General features: G+C 47.5%; 1 protein-coding gene across 4 annotated transcripts in view; it reads left to right on the top strand.

Moving 5' to 3' along the window:
- Nucleotides 1-844: 844 nt before the first annotated feature.
- The window catches only part of HIVEP1 (HIVEP zinc finger 1), a 139,855-nt gene continuing 122,937 nt past the window's right edge, over nucleotides 845-17,762 (top strand). Inside the window, exons 1-3 of one of the 4 annotated variants that reach the window (XM_081523782.1) lie at nucleotides 845-999; nucleotides 2,810-2,884; nucleotides 15,235-15,377. In XM_081523782.1, the coding sequence (XP_081379908.1) occupies nucleotides 15,338-15,377 (40 nt within the window). In that variant the 5' untranslated portion in view covers nucleotides 845-999; nucleotides 2,810-2,884; nucleotides 15,235-15,337. Of the gene's footprint in view, nucleotides 1,000-2,809; nucleotides 2,885-12,068; nucleotides 12,118-12,212; nucleotides 12,352-15,005; nucleotides 15,089-15,234; nucleotides 15,378-17,762 lie in introns of those variants that run through there. The other 3 variants (XM_081523784.1, XM_081523783.1, XM_081523785.1) reach the window with 3 other exon arrangements.

Below are 17,762 nucleotides of genomic sequence, written 5' to 3'. Positions count from 1 at the left end.
AACCTAGAAGAATAGTTCTTTTGATTTATCTGCTACACAACTGGTCAGTGTCTCATGATGACTTCTCAATATGGCCACATATTTCAGATTAGCAGAAAAATCAAGCAAGCTTCAAGGTTATCTTAGTAGCAAGAAATCCATACTCTTATGATTATCTGCTAATATTTCTGCAGCATCCCTGAATTTCTTTCATAAATACTGCCCAAATTTATTCTGGCTCTCTTTGAATTTGTGAAAATGAACACAAATAAAATATTTTTTTGTGTGACTTGTTGCAGGGTGGCAGCTTGGCCTTTTGAGAATATGAATCACAGACCACTGTCATAAAGTAACTTGTATCTGGAAACTTTTCTGAGTAATAATTGCTTGGGACAAGACTTTTTTCTAAATAATGAAATGAAAAGTTTCTTAATCTCATTAGACATTTGAGTGGGAAAAGACGTGTGAATTTGCTTTAACGGAACCAAAACAGATATAAGATCATCAGACACTCAGGACAGATAACTGTAAGGAATGATTATTGAAGCAGTAAAAGAAAAAATATTTTGGAAAAAAATTCAGAAGCTACCATCTTCTTTCTGCCAAACACACTTTAGGGTGCTTTTAGAAGAGCCACTGTCAGGGAAATGTCTGATCTACGTTTCCGCAAGTCATTTTATTTTGTCCCACAGGGTGGACTATGGAACTTTCTGAGAGAACAGGCTTACGAAACTGCTGTGTGCGCAGCACTCAGGAGGGAGGAACTGTTTTGACTCCCTTGTTACTATGTGAGGGGTGGAATTTTGCAATCAAAAGGTTCCACAACAGTTGGGAGTGACAGTTGTAAGAGCTGCAAGCAGAAGACAGATGTGTGTCCTGTTAGTCCTGCTCGGAGGCTACATACTGTGACCGTGCCAAGATTTTCTGCCTGCATCAGTACTTTTATAATTACCAAACCTCGTGTGTGTATAACCCATCGGTAGCCAAAAATCTTAGAAATGATAACTCCACCTTCCTTAGGTAGGTGCCTGACTGGCAGATATTCACTCTGTACACACACACACACTCACACACACCCTTATATAGATGACTTACTATAATCCTTGTTCCATTTCCTACCTTCTACTATAGATTAAGCTCCAACTCCTCTTGCAGAATTAAAATAGCTGAAATTTGAAAAGTACTCAAAGCATGTTAAAGTTTACCATGAGCTGTAATTGTCCTCTTATTAGTGGCCAACTCTTGTCTTTCGTTTCCTTGCTGAGCACTTACTTGTGTATTGATATGATTTTTGCTTTTATACAGTCCATGCTGTCTATCACCCTTTCTCTAACTTTTCCCAATTTGGACTTTGACTCTCCATGCCTGGGTTCTGCTGTTTATTGATACCCATAGATATTTTGTCACAATAGGAACTACTATGAAAAGAAGATATTAATAAACTCAAAATCATAGACTGAACCATGGGCATTTACAAACAAAATGAAATGAAATAATACAGAGTAGGACAGCATCGAGTTTGGGGAAGGGGAAAAAAGGATAAGTTTGGGTTATTTACCAGAAGCATTTCAGTTGCAAAATTTCATCCAGTGAGCAGGCATCTAGAGAAAACTTTTTAGACCCCAAAAACATGTAGAAAGCCAGAGGCTGGTGAGCTTGGGAGCTGGTAAGGTTTGGGGTGGCAGAGATGGTAGTGTGGAAAGTAGGCATACATGGGGTGTGCTTGGAGAAAGGGTACCTTAGAGCTGGTGGGGTGGAGTCATGGGGCTGGTAGTTTATTTACAGGAAGAAAAGTTTACTTATAACCCATGTTATCAAAAGGAAACTTGAAATGCTTTAATGTTGTGTTGAATCCCGTAGCCTGGTCCATACACTTAGCGGACCCTTAGGCTGAGGCTGAAATCCCATAATTATAGAGAGGCAGGCATGCTCAGTCACTCAGTCATGTCCGACTCTCTGCTACCCCGTGGACTGTACCGACCAGGCTCCTCTGTCCATGGGGCTTTTCAGGCAAGAATACTAGAGAGGGTTGCCATTTCCTATTCCAGATCTTTCGGACCCAGGGATCGAACCTGCGTCTCTTAAGTCTCCTGTGTTGGCAGGTGAATTCCTTACCTCTGCACCACCTGAGAAGCCCAATTACAGATATAACCCCCCACTAAAATTAAAATATGCCATGGATAACCTAACAACCTGGTGTATTCTGAACTTAAGATATAACATATAAAATATTTTTAAACCTGAAAAAAAATATATATATTTATATAAAAACCTGAAATCTGGTTCTACTAGAGAGACTATCATGGTGGGAATTCGATCTCAAAGAGGAGAAAGGGAACTTGAAAAAAAAACATTATCTGCTGCAGAACTCTGTGTAGGCCACACGTGCTCTCCTAGCCTGGATGGCTCCATGGGTGGGGGGAGTGAAAAGGAGAACTCGGACCCCCTAGGAGACAGCAGGACCAGGACTCCAGGAGGTGGGCTCCACTGCAGATGGTGAGGGTCTCTGTAAGGCCACATGTGATTGAGTCTGGACATGTCACTTAACCTCTAAGCCTGAGTTCCTTCATCAGAAAGGCCTGGATAACAACACTTTCTGTAGCTATAAGTCATTATTTTTAAAGTAAACTTTATTTTACATTTACAGAAAACTTATCAAGATTGTACAGAGAACTCCTGCATACCCTCATCCAGTTTCCCCCACTCTTGACATTTTTATATCACATTTGATCAAAAACAAGAAAATGCCATGAGTACATTACTATTAACTAAACTCCGGGCTTTATTTGGATGTGACCAAGTTTTTCCATTAATGTCCTCTCTATTCCAGGATCCCGACCAGAGCACCATGTTCCATTTAGTTATCAGACCTCAGTCTCCAGAGACTCTCCTCGATATTTAAAAGGTAATTAAGGTTAAAGTACACTTAGTAGAGAGCTGGACAAGCAATAAGGTATTTGTCATATATATATGACATATATGTATTAAGTATATATTTATAAGTTTAGAGGACATTTGAAACACTTTAGGAATACCAACTCATCCAATCCACATAATATTTCCATGAAGACTCCAGTTATATCCACTTTACAGATGAGTAAACTGAGATTCAGGGCGTTCCAGGTGGCACTAGTGGTAAAGAATCTGTCTGTCAATGCAGGGGACATAAGAGACGTGGGTTCGATCCCTGGGTTGGGAAGACACCCTGGAGGAGGGCATGGCTACCGGCTCCAGTCTTCTTGCCTGGAGAATTCCATGGACAGAGGAGCCTGGAGGGCTACAGTCCACGGGGTCGCAAAGAGTTGGACACAATTGCTGTGCCTGTTGTGCCTTAGCGCACACACATAAGGTTAGTGGTATCGATACTGGCATAAATGTGAATTAAATCATCGTTCTTAAACCTGGACATGTGTGTGTGTGTGTGCACCCAGTTACTCAGTCATGTCCAACTGTTTGCAACCCCGTGGACTGTAGCCTGCCAGGCTTCTCTGTCTGTGGAATTTTCCAGGCAAGAATACTGGAGTGGGTTGCCATTTCCTACTCCAAGGGATCTCCCCCTGACCCAGGGATTGAACCCACATCTCTTGTGTCTCTTGCATTGGCAGGTGGATTCTTTACCACTGTGCCACTTGGGAAAACCCTAAACCTGGACATGTTATTTCCTCAGTCGCTCAGTTGTGTCCAACTCTTTGTAGCCCCATGGACTGTAGCTGGCCAGGCTCCTCTGCCCATGGAATTTTCCAGGCAAGAATATTGCAATGGGGTGCCCTTTCCTACTTCTGGGGATCTTCCTCACCCAGGGATCGAGCTCACATCTTTTGCGTCTCCTGCACTGACAGGCAGATTCTTTACCACTAGTGCAACCTGGGAAGCCCCCAAACCTCAACATGATTACATTTAAAATCATTTTCTCTTCTATTCCTCAAGCGGCCATCCCAATCCCAAAGTTGGCACCATCCCAACTTTGCCATTTTCATCACACAGTCTACCGAGTTCTCAAAACTTGAAACGATGGACTTTTTTGACACTCCTTTTTCTTCTTTGTTCCACAGAGGTACAATGTGATAGAATTACTGTGATGTTTTTCAGAAACCATAATCTGTGAGCTTTAGCATCTTGTTTTTCTCTGGGTTCCAATCACAGATCTACCCCCTTACTAGCTCTGTGGCCACAGGCATATTATTTAACATTTCTAAGCCTCTGTTTCTTCATTTGTGGTATGGGTTTATGATGGAGTGTAAGTGAGTTTATACAGGAAAGCCTGGTAAGTTATAAACTCTCAGTAATTGTCAATTACCTCCACCACCACTGCTGCTATTATTCCTACTGCTGCTGATACATACAGAACTATAACAACTCCCGGGATACAAATACTATCTACGTGCGTCTGTGCTCAGTCGCTTCAGTCCTCTCTGACTCTGTGCGACCCTATAGACCATAGCCTGCCAGGCTCCATGGTCCACGCGGAATATCCAGGCAAGAATACCGGAGTGGGTTGCCGTGCCCTTCTCCAGGGGATCTTCCCAACCCAGGGACTGAACTTGCATCTCTTATGTCCCTAGCATTGGCAGGTTCTTTACCACTAGCACCACCAGGGAGACCCCACCATCTACTGTAATGGCCCACAAAAATACTATTCTAACTATTACTGCCGACACAAATGCTACTAACACTATTTTTTGGTGATACAGATATACAGACAGACCAGGACTCAGGATGGTTTGACTTACATTTTCTTTCTTTTTTTTTTTTTTACTATAAAATAGTGAAAAAGCAAGATTCAATCAGAATCATACTTTTTCAGTTTGATCTTATCACAGGCTGGTAATTCCCACTACTATAGTGTTGGTCAGTGGCACAGCTCTCAGTCAGCCACACCATCTAGAAGGTAAACAAGTAAACATACACCTCCACTCAGGTTTTCATTTTCAGTACAGTATTCAATAAATTACATGAGCTATCCAAAACTTTATTATAAAATAGGCTTTGTGTTAGATGATTCTGCCCAACTGTAGGCTAATGTAAGTGTTCTGAGCACGTTTAAAGTAGGTTAGGCTACACTCTTCCTGGAGGCTCAGTAGTAAAGGCTCTGCCTGCAATGCAGGAGATGTGGGTTCATATTTGATCCTTGGGTTGGGAAGTTCCCCTGGAGGATGAAATGGCAACCCACTCTAGTATTCTTGCCTGGGAAAATCCCAGGGACAGGGGAGCCTGGCGGGCTACAGTCCATAGGGTCGCAAAGAGTTAGATACTACTGAGCACACACACAAAGCTAAGCTCTGATGTTCAACAGATTAGGTGTGTTAAATGCATTTTTGATTTATGATATTTTCAACTTACTATGGGTTTACTGGGCACAACACTACTGTAAGTCAAGGAAGACCTGTGCTACTGCTATTTCTGCTGATACAGAAAGACCACTATTACTACTACTGCCATTAAAAATACTACCATGACAGATTCTAAATACAGCAGTAATAATAACTTTCCTTTAAAAGATCATTCTCAGTCCAAATGTCCCCAAAGGACATACAGCATTATGACTTAATTCCCTCCTAAGGATGCCCAAGGCGGCTTTTCCTAGCACATTCAGTCTTCAAAGCTCACTAGGAGAGAACACGTTCTTCCTGTTTGGCTGGGACTGACAGGTGAATGCCTCTCATTGGGGGCATTCGCGGCCTCTTGCTCCCTCTCAAAAGTACCCTGGTTGGGAGGCTGCATTTATACGGCCACTCTTCTTTTTTCCACATTTACTTTGACCTGCAGCTCTAGCCAGAAAATCCATCACACATGTTCACTTGCTTTCACCTTCAAGCTATTTCCCTTGCCTGGAATGCTATTCTCATCCTGTTGCCAAATCATGAAACTTTTCTCCTTCAAAATCCTACTCAGAACTCACCCTCAAGATGAAATTTTCTCTGATAATCCTGCCCCCACCCAGTCCAGAAGGCTCTCAGCAATCATGTAAATAATTGTATAATTTTAATTGGCTCTGTTTATAAGCTTCTTCTTGTATCTTTTTTTTTCCCTCTAGGTGTATTTTCCATGTGTTTATTCTGTCTCCATTAATTTGTAAACTCCCAGAGGGCAAGGCCTGAACACAGGTCGGTGTTGGCATAAAGTGGAAGAATAGTTAGGGCTGAATGGCAGACTGTGCAATATTTGATTGACTATGCCAAAGCCTTTGACTGTGTGGATCACAATAAACTGTGGAAAATTCTGAAAGAGATGGGAATACCAGACCATCTGACCTGTCTCTTGAGAAACCTGTATGCAGGTCAGGAAGCAACAGTTAGAACTGGACATGGAACAACAGACTGGTTCCAAATAGGAAAAGGAGTACGTCAAGGCTGTATATTGTCACCCTGCTTATTTAACTTATATGCAGAGTACATCATGAGAAACGCTGGGCTGGAAGAAACACAAGCTGGCATCAAGATTGCCGGGAGAAATATCAATAACCTCAGATATGCGGATGACACCACCCTTATGGCAGAAAGTGAAGAAGAACTAAAGAGCCTCTTGATGAAGGTGAAGGAGGAGAGTGAAAAAGTTGGCTTAAAGCTCAATGTTCAGAAAACTAAGATCATGGCATCTGGTCCCATAACTCCATGGGAAATAGATGGGGAAACAGTGGAAACAGTGTCAGACTTTACTTTTTTGGGCTCCAGAATCACTGCTGATGGTGACTACAGCCATGAAATTAAAAGACGCTTACTCCTTGGAAGGAAGGTTATGGCCAACCTAGATAGCATGTTTAAAAGCAGAGACATTACTTTGCCAACAAAAGTCCGTCTAGTCAAGACTATGGTTTTTCCAGTGGTCATGTATGGACGTGAGAGTTGGACGGTGAAGAAAGCTGAGCGCCGCAGAATTGATGCTTTTGAACTGTGGTGTTGGAGAAGACTCTTGAGAGTCCCTTGGACTGCAAGGAGATCCAATCAATCCATCCTAAAAGAGATCAATCCTGGGTGTTCATTGGAAGTTCTGATGTTGAAGCTGAAGCTCCAATACTTTGGCCACCTCATGCGAAGGGTTGACTCATTGGAAAAGACCCTAATGCTGGGTAGGATTGGGGGCGGGAGGAGAAGGGGACGACAGAGGATGAGATGGTTGGATGGCATCACCGACTCGATGGACGTGGGTTTGGGTAGACTCCGGGAGTTGGTGATGGACAGAGAGGCCTGGCGTGCTGCAATTCATGGGGTCGCAGAGAGTCAGACACGACTGAGCGACTGAACTGAACTGAACTGAACTAATCTGTTAAAAAAAAAAAAAAAAGCAACCTTTGTTAGTGCTCTGCTTGTGATGGTCCTGAGACTGCTAACCTAATGTAAAAATGCATTCAGTTTCTGCTAGTGTCCAGCAAAGATAAAATCAACAGTTACGAGCTTTCCATAATGGGAGGAGGAGGGTGCTGGGAGACTCTAACCTGTAAGAATGGTATAGGAAGAGCATGTTATTACCCAGTTTATATTCTTCAGATGGCTCAGGGGTGAAGAATCTGCCTGCAATGGAGGAGACTTGCAGGAGACACGAGTTCGATTCCTGGGTCAGGAAGATCCCCTGGAGAAGGAAATGGCAATCCACTCAGGTATTCTTGGCCTGGAGAATCCCATGGATGGAGGAGCCTGGAGGGCTATAGTCCATGAGGTCGCAAAGAAGTCAGACACGATTGAACGACTCAACAACAAATGTTCCTCAGAGGTAGCTTGTCTCTTCGAGGCTGCAGGTCTATCTTAGAAGGGAAATCACATTTACTTTCAAAGCTGAGATAAAAAAAACCAAACAAAGCCTGAGAAAACGTACACCGCCACCTTGTTCGAAGTTTGTGCTGAGTGGAGGGAAAATGAATCTAATTCAGAAGGCCTCATTTTTTTTTTTTTTTTTGGTGTGAAGTCTAACAGAAAAAATGCCACATGGCCCGGCTCCCCGGGATTAACTAGATTGGCGGTTTGTTCATTTCAGCTCAGGTAACAAAAGGGAAGCTTGGGACGGACAGAAACTCCTTTCTCAGGGCCGGGGCTGAGAAGTGGTAATCTTTCACCGTGACCACCTGCTTCCCTCCCTTCAAACTGGCATATAAAAGTGCCAAATATCTGTGTAACACTCTGGGCGCGGAGCCCACGGTCTGAACGCAGCGGAGGCGGTGCACCAGATAACATCAAAGCCCCAGGCAGGGGTCAGAAAAGGGGGGGTGCAAAAGCAGAGGAGGGAACAAGCGCCTCCCCCTAGCATTTCCTCTCACGCCCACTTCCAACCTAGGAGGCTTTTGGTTTCTGCTTTTGTTGTTTTTAAAAATTAAAAGTTAAACCCAGGAAGCTGTGGATCAGAGTTTTGTTTTGTTTTGTTTTTTGCGTGGCAGTCCGGGTAAGTTTTCTCTCGGTCCTTTTGTCCGGCTGGGGAAGGACAGCCCGGGCTCCGGGGGGCGGGGGGTGGGCACAGTTGGCAGAGCGCGCGGGGCAGGTCTGTCGCCGGGTCGCCCCGAGGAGGAGGAGGGGATTCGGCCGGTGGACGGGAAGAGCCCGGCGCGCGCCGAGGGCGGAGGGCGGAGGGGAGGGCCGGGCGGCGGCGTGACCCGGCGGCCGGCGGGGAGGAACCCCCGGGATCTCCGCGTGGCGCTGGCGCTGCCGGGCCGCGCGCGGGGCGGAGGGCCGGGGCCGCGGGGCCGCGCCAGGGGGGCGCCCGAGTCAGGCCGGGCCGCGCGGCCGCGTGGGAACCCAGGGCAGGGGGCGCGCGGGCGGAGGCGCGGGGCGCGGCGGGACCGTGGGGTCCCCTGATGGAGCCCCGGGGGCCGGGGGCGGGGGAGCTGGTGTTCTCCCCAAAGTCTGTGCAGGGAAACCGTGTGTAGAGCCTGCCAGGGCCACTGCCCTCACTTGAACCCCAGTCCCCGAGGGGGGCTCCCTGAGCGCTCGCGCGGCCCGGGGGTGGGGGGTGCAGGCAGAGAGAATCGGGACCCTGGGAGGCCCCTCTTTTTTCTGTTTTGAGTACGGTGTCCTTCCCCAATGTTCCAGAATTTTTGACAGTTCAAACTGCTTTTTACCATTCCCATTTCATCTCCTGATTCAGGAAAAAAAAAATTTTTTCCCCCCACATTCCGTTTATAAGATATAATTTGAGAGACTGTATTTAATTTGCCACAAAATGATTAAAGGCGACTGTAGCTACCTTATAGTTTAGTTGGAGTCCCCTGCAGTCCGATGACTAGGAAGTTAGAATTGTAGGCAGAATTAGGAAAACAAACTGCACCTAGAAAATTCGGAAACAGAAAATGGGGAAATGTGTCTGTTTCAGAAAAAAGGTTACTGTGGATTTGATGTCAAGAAAGGCAAATTGTGAATAGTCCATTGCAGAAAAAAGTGCTTTAATAAACTGAAATGACAAGATTAATCTACTACAACTCCAAATCGCGTATTTAATTTGTTACGAGTTCACTGCAATGCCAAATCCCATATAAACCTTGTGTTCACACTATGCATTTGTTATGGTAAGGGCCATTGGGTTAAAAATGTATTGTTAGTAATTTTGACTTAGCCAGTGACACCAAGTAGAGTCGATAATCATCAAGCTACCTTAATTTTTATCCTCTGACGGATTAGGTATGCTTTCACATCTAAGTGGATGTTTGTTTTTTTTTCATTGAAGTTTCAAAGTTACATTTACATATGTTTTGTGATTGCAGTCCATTAGATGTCAATTAAATTTCATGACAGAGATGATTTTATCACATCGAAAATGAAGAGGATTGTATTATTTCATTGCAAGGTTGGAGGCGTAGTGTGCTAAACATTATTTCAAATTTAGGTAGCTGTTGGCTGATCTTTGCTTTTGTGACCAAATCTAGTTTTTAATGGGCATATTCCTCCCTTAACATGACATTATTTTTGGTTACAAGCTCGCTATTATTGAGTATTCCATTTTTAGTCATTCACATTCTGGTGCATTAAGCTTTTCTAAGCTCAGCTGAGCTAGAGGTAGGATTTCCTCCCGGGAATTTTAGGGGTCAACCCTAGCAAGGAAAACTTAGATATCTTTATGGAAACCCCAGGGAACAATTCAAGTTCGCACAGATGGCCAGCAGAGTGGGTGTACGGTCGTTCAGCATTTTTATTCCTTAAAAGGGGAAAGCACTTTGGTTTTTATATGAGAATTTTTTCTGCATCAATTTTTTTTGTTTTACCTTATCCCTCCCAAGTTGAGCGTGGCTCCGTTAACCAGTCATTTGTGCCTGCTTCTTTAGGGATATGTGTGTGTGTGGAATTTCTGAGCCCCAGACTTTAAACGATAAAGACCTACCGTTCTTTAAGTCTAACCCTGAAAACCTTCGTCATTACCCTGGTCCAGCCCCTCCTGATCCCTTTTCCATCGAGTTCCAATCCTTGCTTCCTCTATTGCTTTCTAGCACCCGAGGTCAAACTCTGGTTTATGGTAATTTCTCCCTCTTCTTTTTCTCTTTCTTGGGACCCTGGGGCCAGATCGCCTGCTCAGTCCCGAAGCCCCCTCTCCATATCCCAAAGAGCCTTCTCTCGGCCCCTAAACTGTCAAAGCGGAGCCTTAAGGGTTAAACTGCGCTCGCAGCTCGGGCTCTGGGAACCACCAGCGGGCACGGCCGTGGCCTCTGGAATAACCTTGGCTTTCCTCAATCTTTTAATAGAACATCCGCCACCAAAGCGTAGTTTCAGTTCAGGGTTAATAATGTGTCCCCTTCCACCCTTCAACCCAACACCCCGCCCCCCACTCCGGTTTTTTTTTTTTATAAAGTTGTTTTTCAAAGTTAATGAGTTTCAAGTTTCACAATGACTTTCTCCTTCCCTCCACGCGTTGCTGAGGAAACCCCCTTGGGGTCCCCCCCGCCCCCGGGCCCGCCCTCCTCCCGCCCCCGCCCCTCCCCCTCCCGGCCGGGGCGGGGGGCGGGGCTGGGGGACCCCATGACGTCAGCGGGCCGGCCCACATCCTGCCTTAGGAGAGTAAAGAGCCGGTACCGAGGCGCCGCCGCCCCGCCCGTCCCCGCCCCTCTCCCCGGCCCAACCGCCCCCCCGGCCGCGCGGCCCGGCCGGGCCTGCCCGGGGGCCGCGTGACCGGCGGGCCCGCCCCTGCGCCCCAGCCGGGCGCCAGTCCCCGAGCCGGCGCGACCCCAGGCTCCCGCCCCTCGCGTCCCTAACTCCGCCCCGGGCCCCCCGCCTCCCGTCCCTGCGGCGGCCGGGCGGGGCGGAGCCGCGGCCCCGGGCTCGCCCGGCCGGGAAGACCCGGGACTCCGATCGGGCCCCGATCCGGGGCGCCCAGCCCGCCCCTAAGCCAGGGCCGGGCCCCGCGGCCGAGCCAGTCCGGCCGGGCCGCCGCGCCCGAGGGTGACCCCGCCGGGGGACGCCCCCCCAGCCCCGCCCGCGCGTCGCAGCCCGCGGTCTCCCCGCCTCCCGCCCCCGGGGATCCCCTGCCGCCCCGCCCAGCCGCGGGAAAGCCTCCGACCTTCGCCCTCCCTCCCCCGCGCCGCCCCGGCCCGCGCTCTTCGCGTCGCCCCTAAAGACGCTAAACGTGCCCTTCTCTGCCCCCGGGGAGAGGTAAAAAAGCCCGCGCCCGCCCTGCTCGCCCCGCTCCCCGGCCCCGGGGGCGCCCACCCGCCCGCTCCGGGGGTCCGCCCGCCCCGCCTCGCCGCGGTGCGCGCCCCCACCCACCCCGGACACCCGCTCCCCGGCGGCGGTCATGCCGCGGCCCCGGGCGCCGGCGAGCGCGGCCGCCTCTCCCGCCCGGCGCCTGCGGCCCCCGCCCGCGCGCCCCGCGCTCCCCCCGCCGCCCCCCGGCCGGCTCCCCTGTTTAATATTTCAGAGCTGGGCGGTGAGAGTGCCAGTCGCCGGCCTTTAGTGGCGGCAGCGGCGGCGGCTGCTGCTGCTGCTGCTGCTGCTGCTGCTGCTGGGGCGGCGGCGGCGGGGAGGGGGCCGGAGCCGAGGTGGGGGGGCCCCGGGAGCCGCCGCGGGAGGAGGTTCTGTTTGTGTTTGGGGTTGTCAAGTGAAGGAGGGCGCCCAGCCGCCGCCGCCGCCGCGCGGGGGTCGCGGAGATTCCGAGCTGCGGCCGCCGCCATCAGCAGCGCAGCTCCGGGGCCGGCTGCAGCGGCGGCGGCCCCGCCGGGCGTCCTGGCAGCAGGTTCGGCGCGCGGGCTCCGCGGGCGGGGGGCGCTGCCGCTGGGGGTGGGGGGTGCGGCGGCGTGGGGGTGGGGGTGGGGGCAGGACCACGTCCCTCTCCGCGGGCGCGCGAGTGTGTGTGTGTGCGTGTGTGTGCAACCGCCGACCTTGCAGAGGGGATGGCTGCGCGTGCGGGAGATACTTGCCACTTCTGGGCGCCCTCGCGGCCCGAGCTGCGGTCCTGCGAGCAGAGCAGGTACGGAGGGACCCAGCCTCCCCAGCCGCGTTCCAGCCGCGGGCGCATTTTGCGAGAGGCTGGCGGTGGCGGTGGGGGTGGCGGTGGGGGGCTGGAGGGGTGAGGGAGACCAGGCCTCGGCTTCCCAACCTCCCGGCTTTGTGGCTTGCTTTTTTTTTTCCCCCCCTTTCGTTCTTTGCTCCAAGTGCCTGTTTACTCCCAGCCACCTGGGTAGTTTTCTTTCCGGGTTGGGAGTACGCGCCCGCAGCACAGTGGGGTGGGTTGGGGCGCGGGTCGGCTCCCGATCGCCCGGGGGTCGGGCTGGCAGAGGAGTTGCTGCTGGAGAGGGGAGGGGACCGGAGGGGAGGGGAGGGGAGGGGGCGGCGGCGGCGGCGGCGGCGGCGAGGAGGAGTCTCCGGGCTGCCGCGCTCGCCTCCTCTCGTCCTGTTCCTCCTCCTGCCGCTCTCCGCATTCACTCTGGGCTCCTTCCTGAGCTGGCACTTCCATCCCTCCCCCGCCCCCCCCCCTCCTGGCATGCGAAGCGCTTTGTTCAGTGCAGCGTTGCAGAGGGGTTTTCCCAGGCTCCGCCCTCCACATTCATTCATGTTTTTTCTCCTTGCAACTGTCTTTACGCTTTTTGATCGTGTCATGTTTTTGCTCCATGTAGTATTTATCTCTTTTGCTGTAAGGGAACGGGTTCATCACTCACCTTCGTCGCTACAATGCTGCTGTCTTTGGAAATACTCTGTCCTCCTCCCCCCGTCTCCCCCACCCCAAGGATTTACACGGGGATGGATAGCTAGGGACAGTGGGGAGGCAGTGAACAAGGTAGCGGGAAGCTGTTACTGATTGGAAATTTGTATGTACAGATTGGAATATTTTCTGTGCAGGCTCCTCATCTTTTAGTGTCACGTGATTGAATTACAGTCGGAGTTCATGCTTTAAAAACTTCTAAATATCGTGACCATTTAAAAGCTTTAAGTTGGGAGTTGAGCATTCCTACAATTTATTCAGCCTTGACGTCTCTAAATTCTCTCTTGAATCAGCAGCTTCGTCAGTTGAATGGTGGCTGCTTTTAATGCAGGGCGTTGAGGAGCCATATCTTTTATAGATCATGTAGCACAGTGCTAGATGAAGTCCACAGTGTTGGACCATCATATTTTATATTCTTTCCCATGCAGTTAAAAAATTGCAAATAATGTCTTTGTACAGTGCCTGCATACAGTCTTATCAAGGATAGAATACTGAAGTTAATTATAGCCTTCTTTCCTTCTATTCTCTGCTGTATTGAAACCATAAATTTCTAAAACCTTATACTGGTTATTAGATACAGTCTTTCCCACACAGGCATTCTTAAGAAGAATTAATATTTGATATTTTTGTGTGCCAGCAGTAAGCAAAGCATCCACATGGTTCCTTCAACAACCCATTGAGGGGGGATACTATTTCCTTGTTTTACTTTTGGGAAATCTGATCCTCAGAGAGGTTAAGTACCTTTAACGAGGCCACACAGCAAGCTTTGAGCCCAGTCTGATTTGACACCGAAATATTTATTAACAGTTGTGACTTGTGCGATAGAGCCTCTCGAGTAAACCCCCTGGAATAGGTCTTATCTCCGGCCAGGACGTAAGCGCTGAGGGTTCCTGAGTCAGGTGGGGCTGTGTTTCTCAGTTGCTGACTATGGGCTCAGTTCCTTTACCTCTTTCTCTTGTAATTTTCTTATCTATAAAATGAATAAATAATACTTACCTAAGCAGTTACCATTAGGGTTAAATTAGGTAATGTGTAGGAAGTACATAGGCACACAGTAGATTCTCAATAAGTACTTGCTTGTTTTTTTTTTTTCTACAGTACTGGATGTTATAAAAGTCTTAAAGCATTTCTGTTCCATTCTTGTGTCTTTGCTTAGTGATTAAACATAGTTTCACGTTCAGCATCATCATCACGGGCTTTGCTTATCAGTTGTATTGCAGGAAGTTAAAACTAAGATTTTAGCTCAAGGATCCTTGAATGTCTCCTGGGAATCTTTCTGGGAAAGAGATGATTTAGTTTTGGATTAGTATTTTGGCATATTGTATTTGAAACTGCACTTTTTAAGATGGGGAAGTCAGGTCATGCTTATGCTGCAGTAACAAATAACTCCCAAACCTCAATGCTTAAATCAGCAAAGATCTCTTTTATGTTTATGCGCCATGATCGTGCTGCATTGGCAGGAGCTCAGGTCTGTGTTGTCAGACTTGCTGTCTAGAACAGTGCCTGTCTCATGGCAGAGGAGGAAGAGACCACTGGGGGATCTTACTTTGATAACTGAATGCAAAGCCTGAAAATGATGCCTGTGTCTCCACTCACAGCTTATTGGCCAGAACTGGTCACACATTCTGGCGCAACACAGGGAGGCAGAAAGAACAGTCCTAACAGGAACCTCGAATGGAAAACCACAGTAGTGGAGGAACAGCCCCAATGGCAACCACACTTACTGAATTAACCCAGTGACACAAAATGAATGAAACGTGGTCCTTGTCTCAAAGAAATTTATAAATGGGCAGGCATGTACTATATACAGCAAAACCCTTTTATAACCTGGTAATGTTGCTTTAAAATACAATTCACACAAAAAATAAATAAATAAAATGAAATACAGTTCACTGAATTTTTTCACTCTTTTTTTTGTTAAAGGTACAGTGATTTTTTCCCCCCCATGTTCTTAATGGGGAAGCCCAGATAATGACAAAATGACATGTACTCGGTTTAATTAAAAGTAAGTCATCTTTTGCAGGGGCTTTCAGGTCGGTTACCTTTTGCTGAGTTTAGAGTAGTGCTGTATTATGCCATAACTTCTGAAGTGTCTTTTTCCTTTGAATGTAGTGAAAAATAGTAAAACATGACTTTTTTTTTCTTTTTTAGCACATGGATTAATTGATGGACCTTGGGTTTATGGAGCTACCTTTTCATGACCTGCTCTTCCTACAGTTTCTAAGAAGAAAAAGGGGCCCCTGAATCAAAGAAGATGCCTCGAACTAAACAGATTCATCCCAGAAATCTAAGAGGTAGGGCTCTGCATTAGCGGGAAGGAGGGTTTATAATAAGTCTTTAATCAAGTATCTCTTTGGTGGCAGCAAAGGCAGCTTGTGAGATGGTGACCTGCCCGGTGGTGGGTCAGCTCCAGGACCCCTGTTCTCTTTCTCTCGTTCACTTCCTCTTGCCTTGTACAATTCCTGTCTCTTAGGAGATGCTTCATAAATATATGTTGAATGAATTAATTGGATTCGACAGAATTACAGTGCCTTCCCAAGCATTAGGGTGGGTATTAAAGTCTGAGATTTACTGTCTATCAACAGGCATCTTTTTGGATTGAGGCATCTGAAATAAATGGTCTGCTCTTCTTTGCCAACTGGATCACCTTGAATTACTTTTTTTCACCCTTCCCGCACACTTGTTTTGAGATTTATTTTTGTAGCAGTGTTACATTAGCTTGAGAAGAAGTGGAGAGGCGTAGTTGACATTAACACAGACCATTATGTGCAGAACTCAGAAAATAGGTACACCAATGTAGTTTCTATAGGGAAGCAGTCAAAAAACATATATATATATGTTTATTATATATACATTTCATATAAAAATGAGCATTTCCTTTTAACTGTGAAGAGGTACTTTAGTATTAAGAAAGCCAGCTTATTTTAGCTTATTGTTTTAAAAGATTTGTATTGTCCTAATGTGTTTTAGACAAGGCTGTGGTCCATGTGATAAGATTGGCTAGTTGTCCGTGACAGTAGTTTCAGCCTGTCTGCCCCCTGACCCCCTCTGTCAGTGCCCACCATCTTTCTTGGGTTTCTCTTAAGAATGCTCAAACTACCGCACAATTGCACTCATCTCACACGCTAGTAAAGTAATGCTTAAAATTCTCCAAGCCAGGCTTCAGCAATACGTGAACCGTGAACTTCCAGATGTTCAAGCTGGTTTTAGAAAAGGCAGAGGAACCAGAGATCAAGTTGCCAACATCCGATGGATCATAGAAAAAGCAAGAGAGGACCAGAAAAACATCTATTTCTGCTTTATTGACTATGCCAAAGCCTTTGACTGTGTGGATCACAATAAACTGTGGAAAATTCTGAAAGAGATGGGAATACCAGACCACCTGACCTGCCTCTTCAGGAACCTGTATGCAGGTCAGGAAGCAACAGTTAGAACTGGACATGGAACAACAGACTGGTTCCAAATAGGAAAAAGAGTATGTCAAGGCTGTATATTGTCACCCTGCTTATTTAACTTATATGCAGAGTACATCATGAGAAATGCAGGGCTGAAGGAAGCACAAGCTGGAATCAAGATTGCTGGGAGAAATATCAATAATCTCAGATATGCAGATGACACCACCCTTATGGCAGAAAGTGAAGAAGAACTAAAGAGCCTCTTGATGAAAGTGAAAGAGGAGAGTGAAAAAGTTGGCTTAAAGCTCAACATTCAGAAAACTAAGATCATGGCATCCGGTCCCATCACTTTATGGCAGATAGCTGGGGAAACAGTGGGAACAGTGGCTGACTTTATTTTTCTGGGCTCCAAAATCACTGCTGATGGTGACTGCAGCCATGAAATTAAAAGACGCTTACTCCTTGGAAGGAAAGTTGTGACCAACCTAGACAGCATATTAAAAAGCAGAGACATTACTTTGCCAACAAAATCTGTCTAGTCAAGGCTATGGTTTTTCCAGTGGTCATGTACGGATGTGAGAGTTGGACTATAAAGAAAGCTGAGTGCCGAAGAATTGATGCTTTTGAACTGTGGTGTTGGAGAAGACTCTTGAGAGACCCTTGGACTGCAAGGAGATCCAGCCAGTCCATCCTAAAGGAGATCAGTCCTGGATGTTCATTGGAAGGACTGATGTTGAAGCTGAAACTCCAATACTTTGGCCACCTGATGCAAAGAGCTGACTCATTGGAAAAGACCCTGTTGCTGGGAAAGATTGAGGGCAGGAGGAGAAGGGGATGACAGAGGATGAGATGATTGGATGGCATCACTGACTCGATGGACATGGGTTGGAGTGGACTCAGGGTGTTGGTGATGGACAGGGAGGCCTGGCGTGCTGCGGTTCATGGAGTCGCAAAGAGTTGGAGACGACTGAGCGACTGAACTCAACTGAACTGAATGTGTTTTATCCACTGGGAGCAGTAATTATCTTTTATATTTAACTTAGGAGATAAAAGTATAGCAGTGTTAAGCAATGAACTGTTAAAGCAAATAATTCCAACTTGAGTAAAGTATCTTATGAAATGTTTACTATTACAGAAAAAAATATTCTCAAGCACATACAAGGTAAGAAATGACTTAAAATCGGACAAATTAATCGAGAATGTTCTTTGGCGAAATAATTTGGCCGGTACCCCTAAGGTGGTCGTTGAAAACGTGGCCAGTTATGTGGCCTCCTTGAGTCTGCA

The sequence above is a fragment of the Giraffa tippelskirchi genome, chromosome 8 (assembly GCF_054371585.1).
Source record: "Giraffa tippelskirchi isolate mGirTip1 chromosome 8, T2T-mGirTip1v1.2.pri, whole genome shotgun sequence".
NCBI classification, from domain to species: Eukaryota; Metazoa; Chordata; class Mammalia; order Artiodactyla; family Giraffidae; genus Giraffa; species Giraffa tippelskirchi.
This window is presented reverse-complemented; position numbering and strand designations above follow the sequence as displayed.